The following is a 20,401-nucleotide window of genomic DNA, read 5'->3' on the forward strand; positions in this document are numbered from 1 at the left end:
TTCTCGAGTATCTTTTTGGGGACCATGGGGGAAGGGGGCTGTTCATAAAACTCCAAAAAACGGCGGTTCTCTTCCCTCTCGTCTGACGTCTCATGACGCATTCCCTGTTGTCGGGGCCGATTTTAGCGTTGAAGTCGCAACGAAGACCTTATTGTCCCCCTGTGGAATTCTGTTCACAACGGCATTCGGCTTACTGTTATAATTTTCCCACACCATTGGCTCGGTAGTGTTGGTCGGCTCGTAGCTTTGGATTACTCCTATCTGTATTGTTACAAGTATACATAAACATTTTTCACTAATTCTAATGTTATTGAAGTAGAGAACCGATTACTCGCGGTTTACTCGAGTTTAGAAGATGACATATTTTTTAAGGAAGAGGAAGGGATATAAGGATATGTTGACAATGTTCACACACGAACAATTCGTTCGAGAACTCGCGAGCTGATCGGACAAGTTTGAGAATCGATCCGATAACGGTGTTTTTTTTCACGCAGATCTATATTGTGCTTTTTTTCATCAGTGCTTGCGAGTGAAGCGAGCTCAATTAAAAGTGGTGCACGATCGAGACGCTGAGGATCCAGTTCAGATCAACACACATTCATCACACGCTACACAGCAGCGGCAAGTAGAAGTTTATTTTTCTATTGTTCCATATATCATTCCTTCAACCTCCTGTGTACGATTTACACCATTGTCCAACATTGTATTTACCAAATCGGCAAGCGTTGGCATTAGGGGTGTACATCTTTCTTACATTACCGTTGAACTTTTGTTGAAACTTTTTTTCATTTTTGAATTTTATACAATAAAAAATTGAAATAAATATAATTTATATATACCTTGAATACAAATATAATTTATTTACTCATTTATTTTTTTCTATTTTTTATTATTATTCTACACTGTTCACATCGAACAGGTGACTAATTCATTATTATGGCTGAGGGTGGGGAGGATCCCCCATCCACGTCATTGAATGTTTCTGATGCTGACCCACCTCCTGAAGAGCAGGAGGATGAAGCAGACGTTGAGGAGGAAAATTCTGTGTATGAAGTAGAAAGTTCTGAAGATGAGGAAATTGATGAAAAACATGATTTTCGTCTAAAGGAATACCCGGAGGGATTCAAAGGTCCATTCATTGTATACTTTAGACGAAAATCAAAACCTCTTAATGTCATTCGCATCTCAAAAGAACTAACGCAGAAATTTTCCAAAGTTACTGAAATTACTCGGATGGGGCCAGACAAATTACGAGTTGTCGTCTCTTGCAGGACCCAAGCGAATGCAATAACGCGCTGTGATCTCTTTGCGATTGAGTATCGCGTATACGTACCCTGTTGCAACGTTGAAATAGACGGTGTAATAAACGAAAAGGGTTTGACTCGAAAAGAGATACTCGATGGTGTCGGTCGCTTCAAGAATTCCTCACTTAAAAGTGTGAAGATTCTTGAATGCGATCGACTGAAGTCTGTGTCACTTAAAAATGACAAACGAGTTCTCAATCGGACAAACTCTTTTCGAGTGACATTTGAGGGTTCCGCTCTTCCAAACTACGTTGCAATAGGTGCTCTTCGTTTACCTGTTCGGTTGTTTGTACCCCGGGTAATGAAATGCAACAAATGTATGCAACTCGGTCACACGGCCGCCTATTGTTGCAATAAACAACGTTGCGCAGATTGTGGAGAGAGTCATGATGGGACTTCTTGCGCAAAAGAGCGCAAGTGTCTTCATTGCGACGGGGCCCCCCATGATCTTTCTCAATGCCCGGTGTACATACAACGAGGGGAAAAACTCAAGCGTTCCTTAAAGGAACGTTCCAAGCGGACTTATGCAGAAATGCTTAAGAGTTCCGCCCCAACGACTCAGGACAATCCCTACTCCATTCTGCAGAACGACGAGCCTGTTGCAGACGCTCCCAATGCAGGAAGTTCCGGTACATCGCAGGGTGCCATTAGGAAAAAAAAAATTACTTCTTTTCCATCACTCCCCAGAAAGAAGACCGAAACTTCCCAAGTTGGAATGAAACCTCGTATCGAACGTGCTGAGAATAGACCGAAGCAAGTACCTCCTGGTTTAAGCGGTTCTTCTACGCACCAGGGGTCCTCAGCACTTCCCGGAGCAGAGCCCAACACGTCTGTTCCTTTTTCGCGGTCGAGGCAACAGCCACAATCTGGCTTGCTTGCGCTTTCTGACCTGGTGGACAATATTTTAAATGCTTTAAATATAAATGACCCTCTTAAAAGCATAGTATTATGTTTGCTTCCGATTGTGAGAACATTTTTGAAAGAAAAATGTGGTTTTTTAGCAGCGTTCATTTCCCTCGATGCCTGATTCAGTGCAAGAGGTCAAGGATTTGACCACTGTAATACAGTGGAATTGCAGAAGCATCATCCCTAAACTAGATCAATTTAAATTTTTAATTCATAGTTCTAACTGTGATGTGTTTTCCCTCTGTGAAACATGGCTTTCTTCAGCCGACGAACTGAATTTCCACGATTTCAACATTATTCGCCTCGATCGAAATGACTCGTTTGGTGGCGTACTATTGGGGATCAAAAAATGCCACTCCTTCTATAGAGTCACTCTCCCATCGATGACAGGCATTGAAGTTGTCGCTTGCCAGACACAAATCAATGGCAAAGACCTCTGCATTGCCTCGATATATATTCCTCCAAGAACTATGGTTGGCCGCCATCAGTTTTTTGATATCATCGAGGCACTGCCGGAGCCGCGGCTAATCTTAGGTGACCTCAACTCCCATGGAACAGCATGGGGTTCACTCTACGATGACAACCGTGCCACTTTGATTTATGATCTGTGTGACAACTTCAAATTGACAGTTTTGAATACTGGGGAAGCAACTAGAATAGCCAACCCTCCTGCACGGGCAAGCATGCTAGACATATCACTTTGCTCTTCTTCGTTATCCCTGGATTGCACGTGGAAGGTAATCCAAGATCCCCACGGTAGTGACCACCTGCCAATAATTTTATCGATCGCCAATGAATCAGGTTCTCGTGAGTCAGTCGATATTGCGTATGACCTCACGAAAAATATTGACTGGAGAAAATTTGCAGAAATAATATCTGAAGCACTTGTTTCAATGCATGAACTTCCTCCACTCGAAGAGTATAATTTTATATCGAGTTTGATTTACGAAAGCGCACTTCAAGCTCAAAAGAAACGTGTTCCTGCTACCACTTTACGACGTCGTCCTCCATCACTTTGGTGGGACAAGGAGTGTTCAAAGGTCTACCTTGAAAAATCATCCGCTTTCAAAAAATTCCGGAAAACTGGACTAGTGGAATGGTTTCGAAAGCACCAAGCTCTAGAAGCCAAACTAAAAGGTCTGATTAAAGAAAAAAGCGTGGATATTGGCGAAAGTTCGTCAATGGTTTGTCAAGGGAGACCGCTATGAGCACTCTTTGGAATACGGCTAGGAGAATGCGTGGCTGGAACCATACAAATGAAAGTGAGGAATACTCTGACCGTTGGATTTTCAAATTTGCAAGAAAGGTTTGTCCCGATTCCGTTCCTGCACAAAGCGTCGTACGCGACATTCCACTCCAATGCGACTATGAGAATTTTTCGATGGTGGAATTCTCAATTGCCCTCCTCTCATGTAACAATTCAGCTCCGGGGTCGGACAAGATTAAATTCAACTTGTTGAAGAATCTTCCCGACTTGGCAAAACAGCGTTTGCTGAACTTGTTCAACAAGTTTCTGGAGCTGAATATTGTCCCGCATGACTGGAGACAAGTGAGAGTGATAGCCATACGGAAACCCAACAAGCCGGCTTGCGATCACAACTCATATAGGCCGATTGCAATGTTATCCTGTATTCGTAAATTGTTAGAGAAAATGATTCTACTTCGTTTGGACAAGTGGGTCGAAACGAACAATTTGCTGTCAAATACGCAGTTTGGCTTCCGCCGAGGTAAAGGGACAAATGATTGTCTCGCGCTGCTATCTTCTGAAATCCAAATCGCATTTGCTCGCAAAGAACAATTGGCTTCCGTTTTTCTCGATATCAAAGGGGCATTTGATTCAGTTTCCATGGAAATTCTCTCAGATAAACTTCATAATCGTGGACTTTCACCAATTCTGAATAATTTCCTGTACAATTTACTGTCAGAAAAGCACATGAATTTCTCTCATGGCAACTCAAAATCTTCTCGATACAGTTTTATGGGCCTACCACAAGGCTCCTGCCTAAGCCCCCTCTTGTACAGTTTTTACGTCAATGATATAGATGATTGTCTAACTAGAAACTGCACGCTGAGACAACTTGCAGACGATGGAGTTATTTCCATCACGGGTACTAATCCCGCCGTTCTGCAAAAATCCTTGCAAGATACCCTGAACAATCTGTTCACGTGGGCTCTCAAGCTGGGTATCGAATTCTCTACGGAGAAAACCGAAATGGTCGTTTTTTCTAGGAAGCACGAACCCGCCCAATTCCAGCTTCACCTATCCGGCAAAACGATCAAGCACTCGATGTTTTTCAAATACCTTGGAGTATATTTTGACACATTGCGTATTTGAAACAGAAATGCCAGCAAAGAATCAATTTTCTCCAAACAATAACCGGAACATGGTGGGGTGCCCATCCAGGAGACCTCGTTCAGTTATACAAAACAACGATATTATCAGTGTTAGAATATGGCAGTTTTTGCTTCCGATCAGCTGCCAGGATTCATATTCTCAAGCTGGAGAGAATACAATATCGTTGCTTGCGTATAGCCATGGGGTGTTTGCATTCGACACATACGATGAGTCTCGAAGTTTTGGCAGGAGTACCCCCGCTTACTCTTCGGTTCACAGAATTATCCTACAGATTTCTCATCCGTTGCAAGATCATGAATCCATTGGTGATTGATAACTTCGAAAATCTACTCCAACTGACTCCTCAGTCAAGTTTTATGTCTTTATACCATGAGTACCTTACCCACGACGTGCACCCTTCACCAGGCATCTCCAACCAAGTTTGCTTCCCATACTTTTGCAATTCCTCTGTAATTTTTGATCTGTCCATGCGACAAAAAATCCATGGAATCCCAGATCATCTACGCTCAGATTCTATTCCGCCGATATTTTCGGCAGAATATGGGGGCATAGTTAGATCTGATAAAATGTTCTTTACTGACGGTTCATTCATAAACGGGTCCACTGGCTTTGGCATCTTCAATGAAAATTCCAGTGCCTCTTTCAAACTCAAAGATCCTTGTTCCGTGTATGTTGCTGAACTGGGTGCGATATACTACGCACTGGGGATCATTGAAACATTGCCCATCGACCACTATTTTATTTTTTCAGACAGTCTCAGCTCATTAGAGGCAATCCGCTCAATGAAGGTTGATAAACGCTCATCTTATTTCCTAACAAGAATAAGACAACTATTTAGTGTTTTGGTCGAAAAATTATTCAAGATTACCTTAGCATGGGTTCCCTCTCATTGCTCGATTCCGGGGAATGAGAAAGCGGACTCGCTAGCTAAGGTGGGCGCTTTAGAAGGCACTCTTTTTGAAAGGCAAATTGCTTATAATGAATTTTTCCACATTCCTCGTCAGTATATGCTCGTAAGTTGGCAGCGCATGTGGAGTGGAGATGAGTTCGGTCGTTGGTTACACACGATTATCCCTAAGGTCTCGACGAGGGCATGGTTCAAGGGATTGAATATAGGTCGTGATTTCATTCGCGTGATATCTCGGCTTATGTCCAATCACTACAGCCTAAACGCGCATCTCTATCGCATTAGGCTCGCAGCAAACAATCTTTGTGATTGTGGCGATGGCTACCACGACATCGAGCATGTTGTCTGGTCGTGTATCCGGTTCCATTGTGGTGGATACGGCCTAGCTCTCTAGAGCACTAAGAGCACAAGGCAGACAATCGGATATCCCCGTCCGGGATATCTTAGGTAGCCGTGATCCTGATCTTCTGCTTCATCTATACCTGTTCCTCAGAAACGCCGATGTCAACGTTTAATGATGTTTCCTTCGTTGTGTCCCCGTTTCATATCCCTCCTATCCGATCGATAAACTTTTACTTAGTCGCGGCAATACATACACACACTCTTTACAGACACACGGGCAAAAGGTTGTGCAGTCCACTGATCATTCAACAAGAGCCAAAGGTTGTACCGATCATGACAACTCTACACGAACTGATGATTGCGCCGGCTAGTGACCATTCTATCCTGGATTCCTCGAGTCGAGAAAGACGCACCACGCTAGATATGAGGTACAGACTAGGGGGGCGTTGCTGATTAATGGTCAGCTGCATCCCAATAGGAAGTATCCCGTGTCGGGCACACGTACAGAGCATTGGAGACAGCAACATCCCAATTACGAAAACACTTGTAATACTAACCTCGAGCCAACCGCGAGTAATCGGTTACATATTACTAACATAGATAATAAGAAAAATTGTATTGAACTCCCGGCCCCGTGAGGCTAACGCCATATGAGCCTTTATAAAAATATATATTTTGGAAAAAAAAAAAAGAATGTTCACACTCACATTCATCACACTCAATTCTTAAGCCTATCTTATATCTAATATGTATTTACATTTCAACTTATTCTATTGTTAGTAAAAAGGGATTTGATTTCTCGCGAAGGAAAAGAAAAAGGAGAATATAAGGATATATGGACAATGACACACGAAGATCGATAACTTTTAGGAAGACATATATTTGGGACATGTAATCAAGGTCTAACTGAGCCAACACATCTCTCACCGGCACATTGGGCTGCCTTCCTCTTCGATCTGGCAACAAGATACACTTCGCATGACCAAACAACATGTTCGATGTCGTGGTAACCTTGGCCACAAGCACAGATATTGCGATCGGCAAGATTAAAACGAAAGAGTAGCGCGTATAACGAACAGTGATTGGACATGAGTCGAGAGAAGGTGCGAATAAAGTCCCGACTCAAGTCCAGACTTTTGAACCATGGTTTGATCCTAGCCTTAGGGATAATCGAGTAAAGCCACCGGCCCAATTCATCTTCGTTCCACTTACGTTGCTAGTTAGCGATAGTATTTTTACGGACTAAAGAATAAAATTCATTGAAGGCGATTTGACGCTGATTAATGTCGCCTTCCGTTGCTACCTTTGCTAATGAGTCAGCCCTCTCATTACCCGGAATTGAGCAATGTGAAGGGATAAAGGTAATGACATAACAGCGTCTGGATAAAGCACTCAAAATTTCTCGTATTCTCTCAAGGAAGTACGGCGAGTGCTTTTCCGGCCTCACTGAACGGATAACTTCGACAGAGCTAAGACTATCCGTTACAATGTAATAGTGTTCAACAGGTCGTGAGGCGACGCTGTCCAGCGCCCAGTGTATTGCTGCCAATTCAGCAATACACACTGAGCAAGGATACTGAAGACTGTCAGAGGTGCTAAAAAATTCGTTGAGCACTCCAAATCCTGTGGACTCATTCATAGAGGACCCATCAGTGAAGTACAAATTATCACAATTGATACGCCCATACTTTGCATTGAAGATCGTAGGAACGATCCTCGATCGATGATAATCTGGTATTCCATGGATTTTCTCCTTCATGAACAGATCAAAATGTACAGAGGAATTGATGTAGTCAGTAAAACAAACACGGTTGGGAATGTACGAAGAAGGAACAACCTGCATGGAGATGAATTCATGATATGTACTCATGAACCCGGAGCGAAGATTTAGCTCGATCAGCTGCTCAAAATTCCCGATCACCAATGGGTTCATAACCTTACACCGGATGAGGAACCGAAAAGATAATGAATTGAAGCGATATTTTAGTGGGAGTACGCCTGCCAAAACCTCGAGACTCATGGTATGCGTTGAGGGCATACATCCCAACGCAATACGGAGACAAAGATACTGAATTCGCTCGAGTTTAATGAGGTGTGTTTTGGCAGCTGATTGAAAACAGAAACTGCCATACTCCATCACTGAGAGAATAGTTGTTCGATACAGCATTATAAGATCTTCTGGATGGGCTCCCCACCATGTGCCGGTAATTGTACGGAGAAAGTTTATTCTTTGTTGACATTTTTTACTCAGATACCTAATATGGAGTCGAACCATACCCCAAGATACTTGAACGACATAGCATGAGTGATCGGTTTACACAAAAGTTGAAGCTTTGGTTTTGCTGGTCTATGCTTCCTAGAAAAAACCACCATCTCTGTTTTCTCCGTGGAGAATTCGATCCCTAGCCCAATGGCCCAGGTTGAAAAATTGTTCAAAGTATCTTGTAAGGGTCCTTGCAGGTCGGATTCGTTTGATTCTACGACAGACACCACTCCATCATCTGCAAGTTGTCTTAGGCTGCAATTTTGTGTAAGGCAATTGTCAATGTCGCTTACATAGAAGTTGTACAAAAGGGAGCTTAAACCAGGAGCCCTGAGAGAGGCCCATGTAAGAGACCCGACTCACTGCCGAATCTCCGCGAGACAAATTCAAATGTTTCTCACATAGCAAGTTATATAACATGTTATTCAATAGAGGCGGTAGACCCCGAGAGTGTAATTTGTCTGACAAAACCTCTATTGAAACAAAATCAAAGGCCCCCTTCATGTCCAAGAATACTGAAGCCATTTGTTTTTTTTTCGGCGTAAGCCATATGAATTTCTGAAGAAAGCAACGCAAGACAATCATTCGTCCCCTTGCCTCTGCGGAACCCATATTGTGTATCTGAGAGTAGGCCATTTGTTTCAACCCATCGATCAAGGCGAAACAAGATCATTGGTCGGTACGAATTGAAGTCGGACGCGGGTTTTCCGGGTTTTTGAATAGCTATAACTCGCACTTGTCTCCAATCATCTGCAACAATATTATGCTCGAAAAACCGATTGAATAGATTCAACAAGCGATGTTTCGCCACATCAGGGAGGTTTTTCAACAAGTTGAACTTAATTCTATCCGTTCCTGGAGCCGAATTGTTACGAGAAAGGAGAGCAAAAGAGAATTCTACCATCGAAAACTCGGAATCAAGATCGCACCTATCTTGTGGTATATCTCGAACAATTTTTTGCACAGGAGCGGAATCGGGACAAACCTTCCCTGCAAAATAAAAAATCCATCGATGTGAATATTCTTCGCTTTCATTCGATGGAGAGCGATTTTTCATGTTTCGAGTCACTTTCCATAATTTTTTCATTGACGTTTCTCGTGAGAAACCTCCCACGAAATTTCGCCAATAAGCACGTTTTTCCCTTTGATCAAGTTTTTAAATTGATTTTCAATGTCCAAATACGTTTGAAAATTCTCAAAGGTTCCACGTTTCCGAAAAGCTTTAAATGCGTTCGATTTATCCTGATAAAGCTTGGAACATTGGCTATCCCACTATGGATTGGGAGACCTTCGACGAATAGTGGAGCCTGGGATGGGTTTCGTTTGAGCGCGAACCGTGCTGTCATAGATCAAACGAGAAATGAAGTTATACTCCTCCAATGGAGGCAAACCATCTCTGGAATTGATGGCTAGAGCAATCGCGTCCGTATATTTTCCAGTCAATGGGTCTTGTGAGGTCATATGCCATGTTTATAGATTCAGAAGAATTCGACCCAATAGTGATGGGAATTTTGATTACATTCCACTTGCAATCTAACGATAGTGAATTCTAGCAAAGCGAGAGGTCAAGAGCACTTGGGTTAGCTTTGGATTATTGTAAGGTTCCGTATGATTGCACTGAACCTACCCACGATCACCCTGTCATCTACCTCAGCATGATCATGGGGGCTTTCCCGATGATCGGGGAACCAACTCCGCGGTATTGTCGAGCGTTGTCGCCACGTATGACAGAATACAACATTACCTGGCCAATGAACTTAACCGAGCAGGATCAGTGTTTCGCTAGTCTATAGGGCCAGCTCACCCTGCTACGCCAGGGTCAAAACATTCCAAATACATATTCGAGGTCGCTGTTCCATGCAAAAGATCGTTATCAATAATCAATCCATCAACTTCTTCTTTCGGTTACCATAATAAATCGAGTTCATCGAGCAAATTCCATTCAATGTCAAATTTTAGACCTCGTGGAAAAGGGAAACGAACAACAGCAGCATTGCGGCTATGAATTTGAATTTTTATTTTATTATGTTACGTTGAAATAAAAAAAATGTACTAGGCTTTAATTTTATCATCCCATAATTTCAACAAGTGATATGTGTGCAAGCTAAAATATTTTCTTTCTCTCGTTTATTGCAGGTCATAAATTCGAAGCAAATGAAGTAATAAATTTAAGTTTAGAACCTGGAATATGGTGAGTAGAGTTACAATAGCTATGTATTCTCTTTGATTTTTTGTTTACTCATATCCGTAGCAAATGCATCCACAAACTGTTTTTCATATCACTGTGAACGTCACTATGCCTCTTACTCTCTCTTTTTTTCCTCTTCACTCCCCCCAACTATCGCGGCAATAATATGTGGGCCTTGCGAGACGACGTGACACTTGACGTTGTAAGTGAAAACACATTTTCTTCGCTTGCGTCTCTGAAAACGAACTTTGCTTTCGTTCCACCTCCTCCACCCCATCACATACACAGATGCAGGCAACACAAGCGTTATTCAGCTTTTCTGCCGTATTTATTTCCCTAGTATATTCATCTGCTTGTTTGAGTGCATAATGATGGTCATTACTGGTCATTACTCTGAACCACGCGAACCATGGTGCCGTATTATGAATGGCATCCCAATTCCATGACATGAACTAAGCTAGAACACTTGACAAAAATTCAAATAATGGCTCTCTCATCGAAAAGTGGTGGGAAATAAATCAACATCAAGAAAAAGAATCGACGAGGCCATCGATTGCATCGATTCGTTCATACTGCTTAACTTGATTGTACAGCACTGAATCGAGCCGATATTTTCCAATTATATTAATTATACTTTACAGTCCAATATTATTATGCACACAATGCGCTGATTTTCGACGCTTAGCACCTGCACCCCTTTGCTCCTCTTGGCTCGAAGCGATTAACGATCAAATTTCATTAGCTTACTGCAGAGCAGCAGCCCCCTTGATGATTTATTCTCCAATTAGTGTGGTGGCATTCGGGTTGTGTCTTATGGTAAACGTTTTCACAGATGTCGAGCGATGGCATTGGTGCAGTAGCGGTAGCTGGTTTTTTTGGTTGTGAATAATGCACTTTTCTTCCCATTTTGAATTATGTTTTTGTTACCGCTCAAGGTACAATTTTATGACTTCAAGGCGATCAACGCGATTAATTTGTGTATCAGTTATATGTGGAGTCTAAATTTTCCCCTGAAATTCATATCTGGGGATATGAGAATACGCGAGATATTTAAAACCGAATCCCCTCTATTTCAAATTTGAATAGCATTCTTAAAAATGAGTACAATCTGAAATGAATATCGGAAACAGACTATCAAAATTGCAACGGAATTCGTAAAAAAAAAGATTAGATCCGATTTTTTTTTATATTATTGAAACAGAAAATTCAACAGATTTTCTCATCATAATTTCCCACTTCCGGCGCTGAATTTTTATGAACAACCTGAATACTGCTGAAACTACATGTCGATTAGGTACGCACTGATTATCATCATGACTATACCGGCAATCAGAAACGGGCACCAGTTCACCAGACAAAACATAATTGCTACTGTGAGAGTGAAATATGAGTATAGCTTTGACAGCACCGTTTTAACCACATAAAAATATCTATATGTGATGAATGTTGCGGTCAAAGGGGGCAACAGAAAGTGATTCAGATAAAAAAACCTGAGCCCAGTTGAATCGAATCATCCAAGTATTGTGCATTTCCGGGTCTCGTGCACTGTTAGCCTAGTCGCTAGGCGCCTTTCTGCATGCATTATTGGAAAATGACATTTCTGTGTGTTTCTGAGGAGGTTGGTTTGTGTTTGTTTGAACCGTGTGAACGAGTTGAATCAATATTTGACACTTCAGTGGAAGTAGTAAAATCGCTGAATGATCCACCTCTCGGTGTATCCATATCGCAATCATATCGATGATGATTCGCCAATTTCGCCTTGTGACTGCCGTGAATATTCAATCTGATACTGTGCATTCGAATATTTATGTATTGTCTCTCCTTCTCCCGGCTGAATAGCTGATACGGCCTGGCAGTGGCGATTTCGTTATCATCTTTCACCCAAGTGTTTACTCAAGTGGACCGCGCGCACACGAGCTGATAGCTAGTAATAACTTGTAAGCGAGCGGTGCTCAGCTCCAAAAACGAACGAGTTCGTTACTTTTGCTAGGGCGCGACGTAATGGTTTATTTAATGCACTTGTCAGGAGTTTTGATCTAAGACTATTCCTTTTTTAATTTCTGTACCTTACACCAAACATACATTGGCTGTCATCAACTCTAAAATCCCTACCCCTTTTGCGAGTATCATTCTATCTTATAGAAAAAATCCATTCATTGAAAATTGATTTAGATGTAACTTCAAACAAATAATAACTAAGCCAACGGTAGTCCTACGTCAACCTTGCCTTGCCGACCTAGAACCAGATATAACCCAAACCCTTACGCCAATTAGCATACCCCAATCTCGTTTATACAATGCGGAATCCAGACTTCTAAATCCATCTGTTGGAAAAAGAAGTTCTTCCTACTACACCTTAGACTCTACACCCAAACTAGCGTTGGCAGAAAACATTTCATCTTTGGCAGAAATGATGCCATTTCGTGTGCTGGAGGGTCAAATGCGCAAATGATGAGCTGTTTAAAAAGCTTAAAAATGGTTTGTATGTATGTGAGCATACATCTCTTTCTGTTTTATTTTCTCATTTCATTTGGGATTGTGCCAAAAAAAAGTTCATACGACGTCAATGGGGGTCGAACCAAGGCCGGCTGGAATGCAAAGCTATTTCATACGACCACGCTATCCATATAGCTGCCAGCGCTGCTATATAGAAGCGTGATAATGTTACACCTCATCATAAAATGAAGTTGGAAAGTGTTTTCTAAGAGGATAAAGAAGAACCTGAACGAGAATATATCTTTCTCTGTCTGGGCCGTGTATTTGGCAAACTGTACGAAAAGCTTTCATACGCTTTCATTTAAATGTGTTTCCTGTTTCGCTCGCTCGTATTGGCTCTAGCATATCTATATATATATATATATATATATATATATATATATATATATATATATATATATATATATATATATATATTGGCATATATATATATATATATATATATATATATATATATATATATAGATATGCTAGATATATATATATAGATATATATATATATATATATATCAAAATGGATTTCTGTCTGTCTGTCTGATTCTTATGGACTCGGAAACTACCGAACCGATCGGCATGAAAATTGGTATGTAGGGGTTTTTGGGGTCGGGGAAGGTTCTTAGGATAGTTCGAGACCTCTTCTCCCTCCCTAAGGGGTGGGATGCCATACAAATGAAACAAAAATGTCTACATTACTCGAGAACTAAGCAAGCGAATAAAACGAAATTTGGCATGCGGATGTTTTAGGGTGCAATAAATATTTCTATGGTGGTAAGACACTCCTCCCCCTTCTCCAAGGGGGGGGCTGCCATACAAATTTCTGCATTACTCGGGAATTGATCAAGCAAACGAAACCACAGTTAACATGTGGGAGTTTTAGGGCGCAATAAATGTTTCTATGATAGTTAGACACTCCTCCCCCCTCTTTAAGGGAGGGCTGCCAAACAAATGAAACACAAATTCCTGCATTACTCTGGAATTAATCAAGCAAACGAAATCACAGTTGACATGTGGAAATTTTAGGACGCAATAAATGTTTCTATGGTGGTTTCACACTCCTCCCCCTTCTCTAAGGGGAGGCTGCCATACGAATGAAACACAAATTTCTGCATTACTCGGGAATTAATCAAGCAAACGAAATCACAGTTGACATGTGGAAGTTTTAGGACGCAATAAATGTTTCTATGGTGGTTAGACACTCCTCCCCCCTCTCTAAGGGGAGGCTGCCATACGAATGAAACACAAATTTCTGCATTACTCGGGAATTAATCAAGCAAACGAAACCACAGTTGACATGTGGAAATTTTAGGACGCAATAAATGTTTCTATGGTGGTTTCACACTCCTCCCCCTCCCTAAGGTGGGGGCTGCATTACTCGAAAATCAATCAGGCAAACGGAACCGAATTTGGTATGTGACGGTTTTGGGTAGGAGAAATGTTTCTATGATGGTACGACACCCCTCCCTCCTCTGGAATGGAGAGGGAGTCCCGTAAAAATAATACACATATTTCAACATATTCTAACCAAACACGACAATTGAAAATTTTCGGAAAACCCTGAAGGAAAATGGGAAAATTCGAAAAATTCAATTCGCATATGTTCTACAATTACATATTGGCAAGCGTTGTTAGTCCATTTGGTGTTTGTGGTGACGAAATTGATTTTCGTTCAAAAGTGGAAATGGATTTTAATGTGATAGAACGCACGCCTATATCTTCTTCTATCTCTATTAAAAATGGATCACCGAATGTGTTGATAATAGAAAAACTCGAGGAAGGAATTGTCCGATGTAGGACTGTCTTTATTCTATCATATTTGCTATATCAATCATTTATTCCATGTAACGGAGAAACATGTTATTTGTTAATTTTTTTTTTCTTGAAATTCTATTTATGAAATGGAGGAAAATGAAAGAACTGGGAATAATTGATTTCTCATTTGATTATAACGTATGCGCAGTGAGGAGAAAATGTTAATGGAATTCCAGATGGCAAGCTTTCTGAGATATAGTCGTGAGCCTAAATTAACTTTCTCGTATTAAACAATTTTTTTTCGAGTTCTCAAGTAATAAATAATGGACTGAAACTCTGATAATGATTCTAAATCCATATATGTTTATTTGATTGGCGTTTGTAATCACAATCAGTAAAGCAATTTAGGCGCAATTCAGTTATTTCCTTTATCTATATAAATCAAAATGGATGGCCAAATGTGTTGGTGAGCGCAAAACCCGAAGAAGGAAAGGTTCGATTTGAGCCGTCTTTATTTTGTTGTATTCGTGTCTTCCCATAGATCAATATAACGGGTGTTAAATAAAAAATGAGAATTTTTTAAATCACATATATTTTTTTTTTCATCGATTTCAGTATTTTTTTAATAACATAATGTATTTTCTTCAAAAAAATGTCAGTGAATGTTCGAGTAAGGGCCGTGGTCTGCTCTTCGACGCAACTTTGTCGCGATGCTCTCACAAGAACGTTGTACGGCACTTACGTCCATTTTCCGGATACAATTCCGGATTCTTGTAGTCAGTTGCTTCGTGTCCTTGGCCCTCCAATTGTTTTTATACACTAGGGCACTGAGTGAGCCAAAGAAATCCTCTATTGGGCGGCACTGGGGCAAGTTTGTTGGGTTACGATCTTTCGGCACGAACGGTATCTTTTTCTCCTCAAGATACGCCAGCGTCTTCTTGGCGTAATGGGAAGACGCCTTGTCCGGCCAGAAGACGTACTTCCCATCCGCGTGATGCTCGTTCAGGAACGGCAGCAGGATTTTATCGAGGCACTCTTCTCGATATATTTGTTGGTTGATTGCCAGACCGCTCGGCTTAAACCAAGGCTTTGAAATGCCCCGGTCGGAAATGGCGATGTACAACATAACCTTTTTTTTCAAACTCGTGCTTGAACTTGTATTTCACTTCAGGCGGTGTGGATGACTTGTCGCTGGAGTAATAATTATCATTTTTTGGAATATGCGTTTTGGACAGTGGAAAATAGCTTTCGTCGTCCAGAACGAAAGACGTCCCGCGGTATTTTTTTGGTCATCCACCGACACTGTGATTTAACCGTCTCAATCTGCTCCTCCGTGTACTCCGACGACCTCGTCTTCTTCCTGCAGACGATTCCTTCCATCTTGAGGGTCCGATGGATCAATACGCGGGAGCAGCCATATTTCCGACCGGCGTCACGCAGGCTGGTTGCGTCCTTGTTGTCAAACAGCTTCTTTACCGATGTCTTCCTCTGCTTCGTCATTATCGTCACCGGATGACCACTTCCGACCTTCCGCTCTACGTTCAGGGAACCCAGGATACGATATACCGTACTGACAGGTACATTTTCTTCCTTAAAATGTGCCACCGTGAACTTTTTTCCTTGCTGGAAATGCGTTTCGTAGAACCGTACAATGCGTTCGCGGAGCACGTGCTGTTTCGACGCCATCTTTGCTTTGACTAAATTCAAACTAGCAAAACCAAACACGCCTACTGTTTCTAGGGAGCCCAAAGAGCAATTTTCTTGGAGAAAGAAAATTTTACGCTCTTTATTTGAGTTATTGAAAGGTATTGAAAAAATTCTCATTTTTTATTTAACACCCGTCAGTTGAGAGAAAAGTCGGAAAATACAGTAGAAAGGTCAGAAAGTTGAATTCTCATATCTTTTACAATTACATCATTGTTAGTCCAATTGGATTTCGCGTTTGCGGAATTATGTTCCGTGTTCCGTTAGTGTGAAGCGAAAACGGCAATAAATTCTCAGGTGGAATAACAACCTTTGAAAATAAAATTATGAATGATAATTTACTTTTCTGCATCAAACATTTATCCCATGTAACGGAGAAATATGTTATTTGCAAGTCTAAAATCATGCTTTCTCTGTCCATATGGTATGTGGACAGCCCCTTACAGAAACGAGAGGTTATTTCTCAGCGTTGGACACATCCTATTTTTCGGAAAGGATCAACAAACTAGGACAGCGTTAGATATGGTGTATAAACCTAAAAGGAAATTATGTTAGAAATTGAAAAAAAGGTTTACACCAAACTTTTTTTTTATTTTACATGAACATTTCGAACGACCCTCTAAAATTGTTGTGTTTTTAAAGAACACTTTTTAGCATCGAAATGTTTTGATTTGAAGTGCAAATACGAAAACATATCGGATACTGCCTCTTTATTTCCAATGGTTAGTACTCCTTTAATGTTTTATGTTACTAGTGTATTTATAATTTTTGTTTCATTCGAATTGTATTGTGAGAAAAGTCGTAAACTCTCACAAAAGTCTGTCAATATTAAAAAAAAAAACATACAGCGATTTCAAACAATACAAATAACCTCAATCATATAAAATTTAATGTACCCATAATAGAGGCGAATGAACTGCAAAGTTTAAAGCCTCTTAAAAACAAAGAAGAAGAAGAAGATGTACGCATAATTCATATTGCTTGCTTTGTGGTGAATAATGACTTGATAGTTTAGGAAAGCCTGACAATAATGAACGGATAGAATTGTCATATTTTCCGAGCTTCAAGTTGCATGTTGTTGTTGAAATACACATTTTAATTCATATTTTTATGACCTAACGATCCAACAATACCCTCAATCGTCGGAGCAGGGTCACTAGAACCGAAAGCGATCTCAGTGTAGCATCAACGCACGGTTATTTCTATTGACACTTGCATGCGATAGGGAATCAATAACACGTCAAACGAATGCTGCTGCTGCGGCTGTCCCATATGGAAGTAGAGTTCTACCGATGCTCATTTACAGTTGCGTTCTCTCGCGGTTCGGTCGAAAGCAGCAAACGCGCGGTTAGAGAGTGACAACAAGCCGTGAGAACAATCGGGCCAACGATCCGCGCAGCCGCCGTTGCCGCCACAAATTTCGTTACGCCAGCTAGCGTTTAGCGCGCTGCTGCAACCTGTTGCACAGAAAGAACGCGCGGTGACCTCGGATTATATTTTGAACACGTCCCGCGGCGATGGTTTGAATCGCGGTTGCCCTTTCCGCCAGTAGTACAGCATCCGGACACTAGACGAATTATGGACAGAAAAAAATAACGCGATGCATATTGGTACACCAGAGCGCGCGCAATTGCATTTTTGTGTGTGATGAATCGATTAAAAATGTATCGCTTCAGTAAGGAAGCCAGCAGCAGCCTGGATTAAAGAAAAACGCGAAGCGTTTCGAACGTGCTTATCGTTGGCTTTAGCGCTGCGCGGAGACTTTTTTCTGTTAATACTGTGCTGCGCCACGTATTTGAGCTGAAAGTCATTTTTTTTCTTCTAGCAGTTAACTTCTCAGTGTGTTCAACTTAGCGTGTTCAATTTTGACAGTTTTTTATAGTGGTGCTGCCGCTCTGTATGTGTGCCATTGATTTGGAATGGATTATAGCCGGGTGTTTGTGATAATTAGGAGATAAGAGATTATTGGTTTTTGTCTGCATCCTCAGTTCATATTGGTGGTGTTTATCTCTGGTCAATTAGGACTGTGTATATGAATTCTCAGACGTGAACTTGTGAAGTGTTGGTATAGTGGAATATAAATCATTCTCCCGTCGAAGGAACTGTTTCCTAAGGTTTGTAGATAATTTCATTATCGGAAACGTTTCGATTTTGTATAATTGACGGCCAAATGGCGAATGCTATGTGTGCCAATCACCACAACTTCAATATGGCTTTTTCTATTCAATTGGGCTTATGCTGATGAACTAGATGTACTACATCTCTTCAAAAATAGTATTACTAACACCGTTCCTAACGAGTGCTCAGATATTCTACACTAACCGGAATTGTTTGACATATTTTATCCTCAAAGTTCAAAATTATAGTGTCCGTAGGCTGCGATGCACTTGTGCAAACGTTTTTTTTTGTCGTAGGATTACGTCTTTCAGGAACACATTGGGAGTACAAATTGAAAACCGAAAAATCTACCGCATAGCGGAAATTGTCCAATTTCGAGCGCTCATGCTCTGTCATTTCCTGATGGGTTTACAAGATACTTGCAACAATCGATTGGGGCACTCCTTAGCAATTTATAACAGCGAAGAAAATTCTATATTTCATGAAACTAACTATCGAACAATTGTAAACTGTCAAGCATTGTCTAAACGGAAATTGGTTGGGATTAGGCTGTGCAGAATGCACGTATCTGCGTGCTCGTGCTGTTTGGTTCTGACCGAGAAATTTTCGGACAATCGCGCAGGTGCTGAAGATGACTGACTTTTAGATGCCGGCCAATCTTTACTCGATGTTCAACAATTTTTGGGACCTTTCTTAACCATCACATATCGTTGGGTTCCACGGCCAATGGTGGTTACACACATTTTTTGTGACCGTGGGTCTCCTCCAGGTTTTGGTTCAATGAAATAGCGACATCCATTGAGGCTGCTGATTTATCAGTCGCTCTTGTCGTTTACCATAATGTCGGTTTGCAGGACGGTTTTGGTGGATCGAGAGGTCGATCAGAACCGTGCGATCCCAGTACAGCTTGAAACGGTCATTTTCCAGGACAGGTGCAGGCAGGTACCGGTAGTTCGGTACGTTGTATTGAAATAGACCACTTTGAAGCGCCGGTTGTCAATAGACGATTTCAAGTCCCCCTTCTTTGCGTGGTACTGTCACTCTCTCTAGTACCGATTGAGGATGGTGTATTGCGGCCTCTCTGAATGTTTTCTCGATCCTTTTCCCAGAATCTTCTAGGTCAGTATAGATCCATTTGACTATTTCAAAACTGAAGGTCGGCAGGGGAACCGTGAAGGCATTGATCGCATCTTGTTCAGGAAAGTATCTGTTTTGTTTCTGGTTGACCCAGCAAGAGTTACTTTATTTTACACTGTTTTATATGTGTAACAATAACGGATGGAGAAAGTATTGCAATTTAAGCTCCACCCGTTCACAATTTATTGATTCTAGACAAGCTATTCGCGGCAACATTCATTATCCATTAATCCTCCAGCTAGTGACCAGACGGCAGCGAGGTTTTCCAAATCACCTTTCTCGAGGATAAAAGCTTAGTTTAGTTATTCAAATTGGTCTTTTTCAAGTTTCTATAATTAAAACAGCTAGCAGACAGCGGTCTTTCTCAATGCTGATGTCAGACACAGCTGTTTTGCTCGATACAAAATAACAATGGAAGATTGATGTCGCACATAGTGTTGCAATTTCGTTCAATGGAGACACATTTTCATGCAAACTGGTGAATAGTGCTTCTGTATTTTTGCACCACATCATTTCTGCATATATGTTATATGTTATATGTAGGTTTGAACTTTCTAACGTGCAAGGATTCGAGTGTTAACACCTCTTTGACAACTGAACGAAGTGGTACTACAATCACTTCAGAATGGTAAATAGGAGATGAATGATATTCGCAAAAAAAATGGATTTTGTTTTCGTATTTATTGATTGTGTTTGTTTTTCATAGGTTTCATGGTCTCGGAGTCCAGGGCGTTGGACTACCTCTTACATTAAGGGTGCCAAATCAGAAAACAGGTCACGTTTTTATGAACTAAAGTTAACGTTAATAACATGTTTTGCTGAGAACGGATTTTAACGATTTGCATACCAATCGAATCGGGAATTTTCTATGATTTGTTTGATATGCTATACATTACAATCACATAGTCTTCATATGGTTTAAATTGATGAA

General features: G+C 41.0%; 2 protein-coding genes across 8 annotated transcripts in view; both read left to right on the top strand.

The window, feature by feature from the left end:
- LOC129770102 (RNA-binding protein fusilli) overlaps positions 1 to 20,401 on the top strand; it is a 261,350-nt gene that overhangs the window by 187,486 nt on the left and 53,463 nt on the right. For all 7 annotated transcript variants that reach the window (XM_055772732.1, XM_055772736.1, XM_055772738.1 and 4 more), the window contains exon 6: positions 10,215 to 10,269. In XM_055772732.1, the coding sequence (XP_055628707.1) occupies positions 10,215 to 10,269 (55 nt within the window). The remainder of the gene's footprint in view (positions 1 to 10,214; positions 10,270 to 20,401) is intronic.
- LOC129770104 (uncharacterized) lies at positions 1,995 to 3,791 on the top strand. The gene is made up of 2 exons (XM_055772739.1): positions 1,995 to 3,011; positions 3,093 to 3,791. Exons 1-2 carry the CDS (start codon positions 2,324 to 2,326, stop codon positions 3,416 to 3,418), a joined length of 1,014 nt encoding a protein of 337 aa, XP_055628714.1. The 5' UTR covers positions 1,995 to 2,323; the 3' UTR covers positions 3,419 to 3,791.

The sequence above is a fragment of the Toxorhynchites rutilus genome, chromosome 2 (genome assembly GCF_029784135.1).
Source record: "Toxorhynchites rutilus septentrionalis strain SRP chromosome 2, ASM2978413v1, whole genome shotgun sequence".
Classification (NCBI taxonomy): Eukaryota; Metazoa; Arthropoda; class Insecta; order Diptera; family Culicidae; genus Toxorhynchites; species Toxorhynchites rutilus.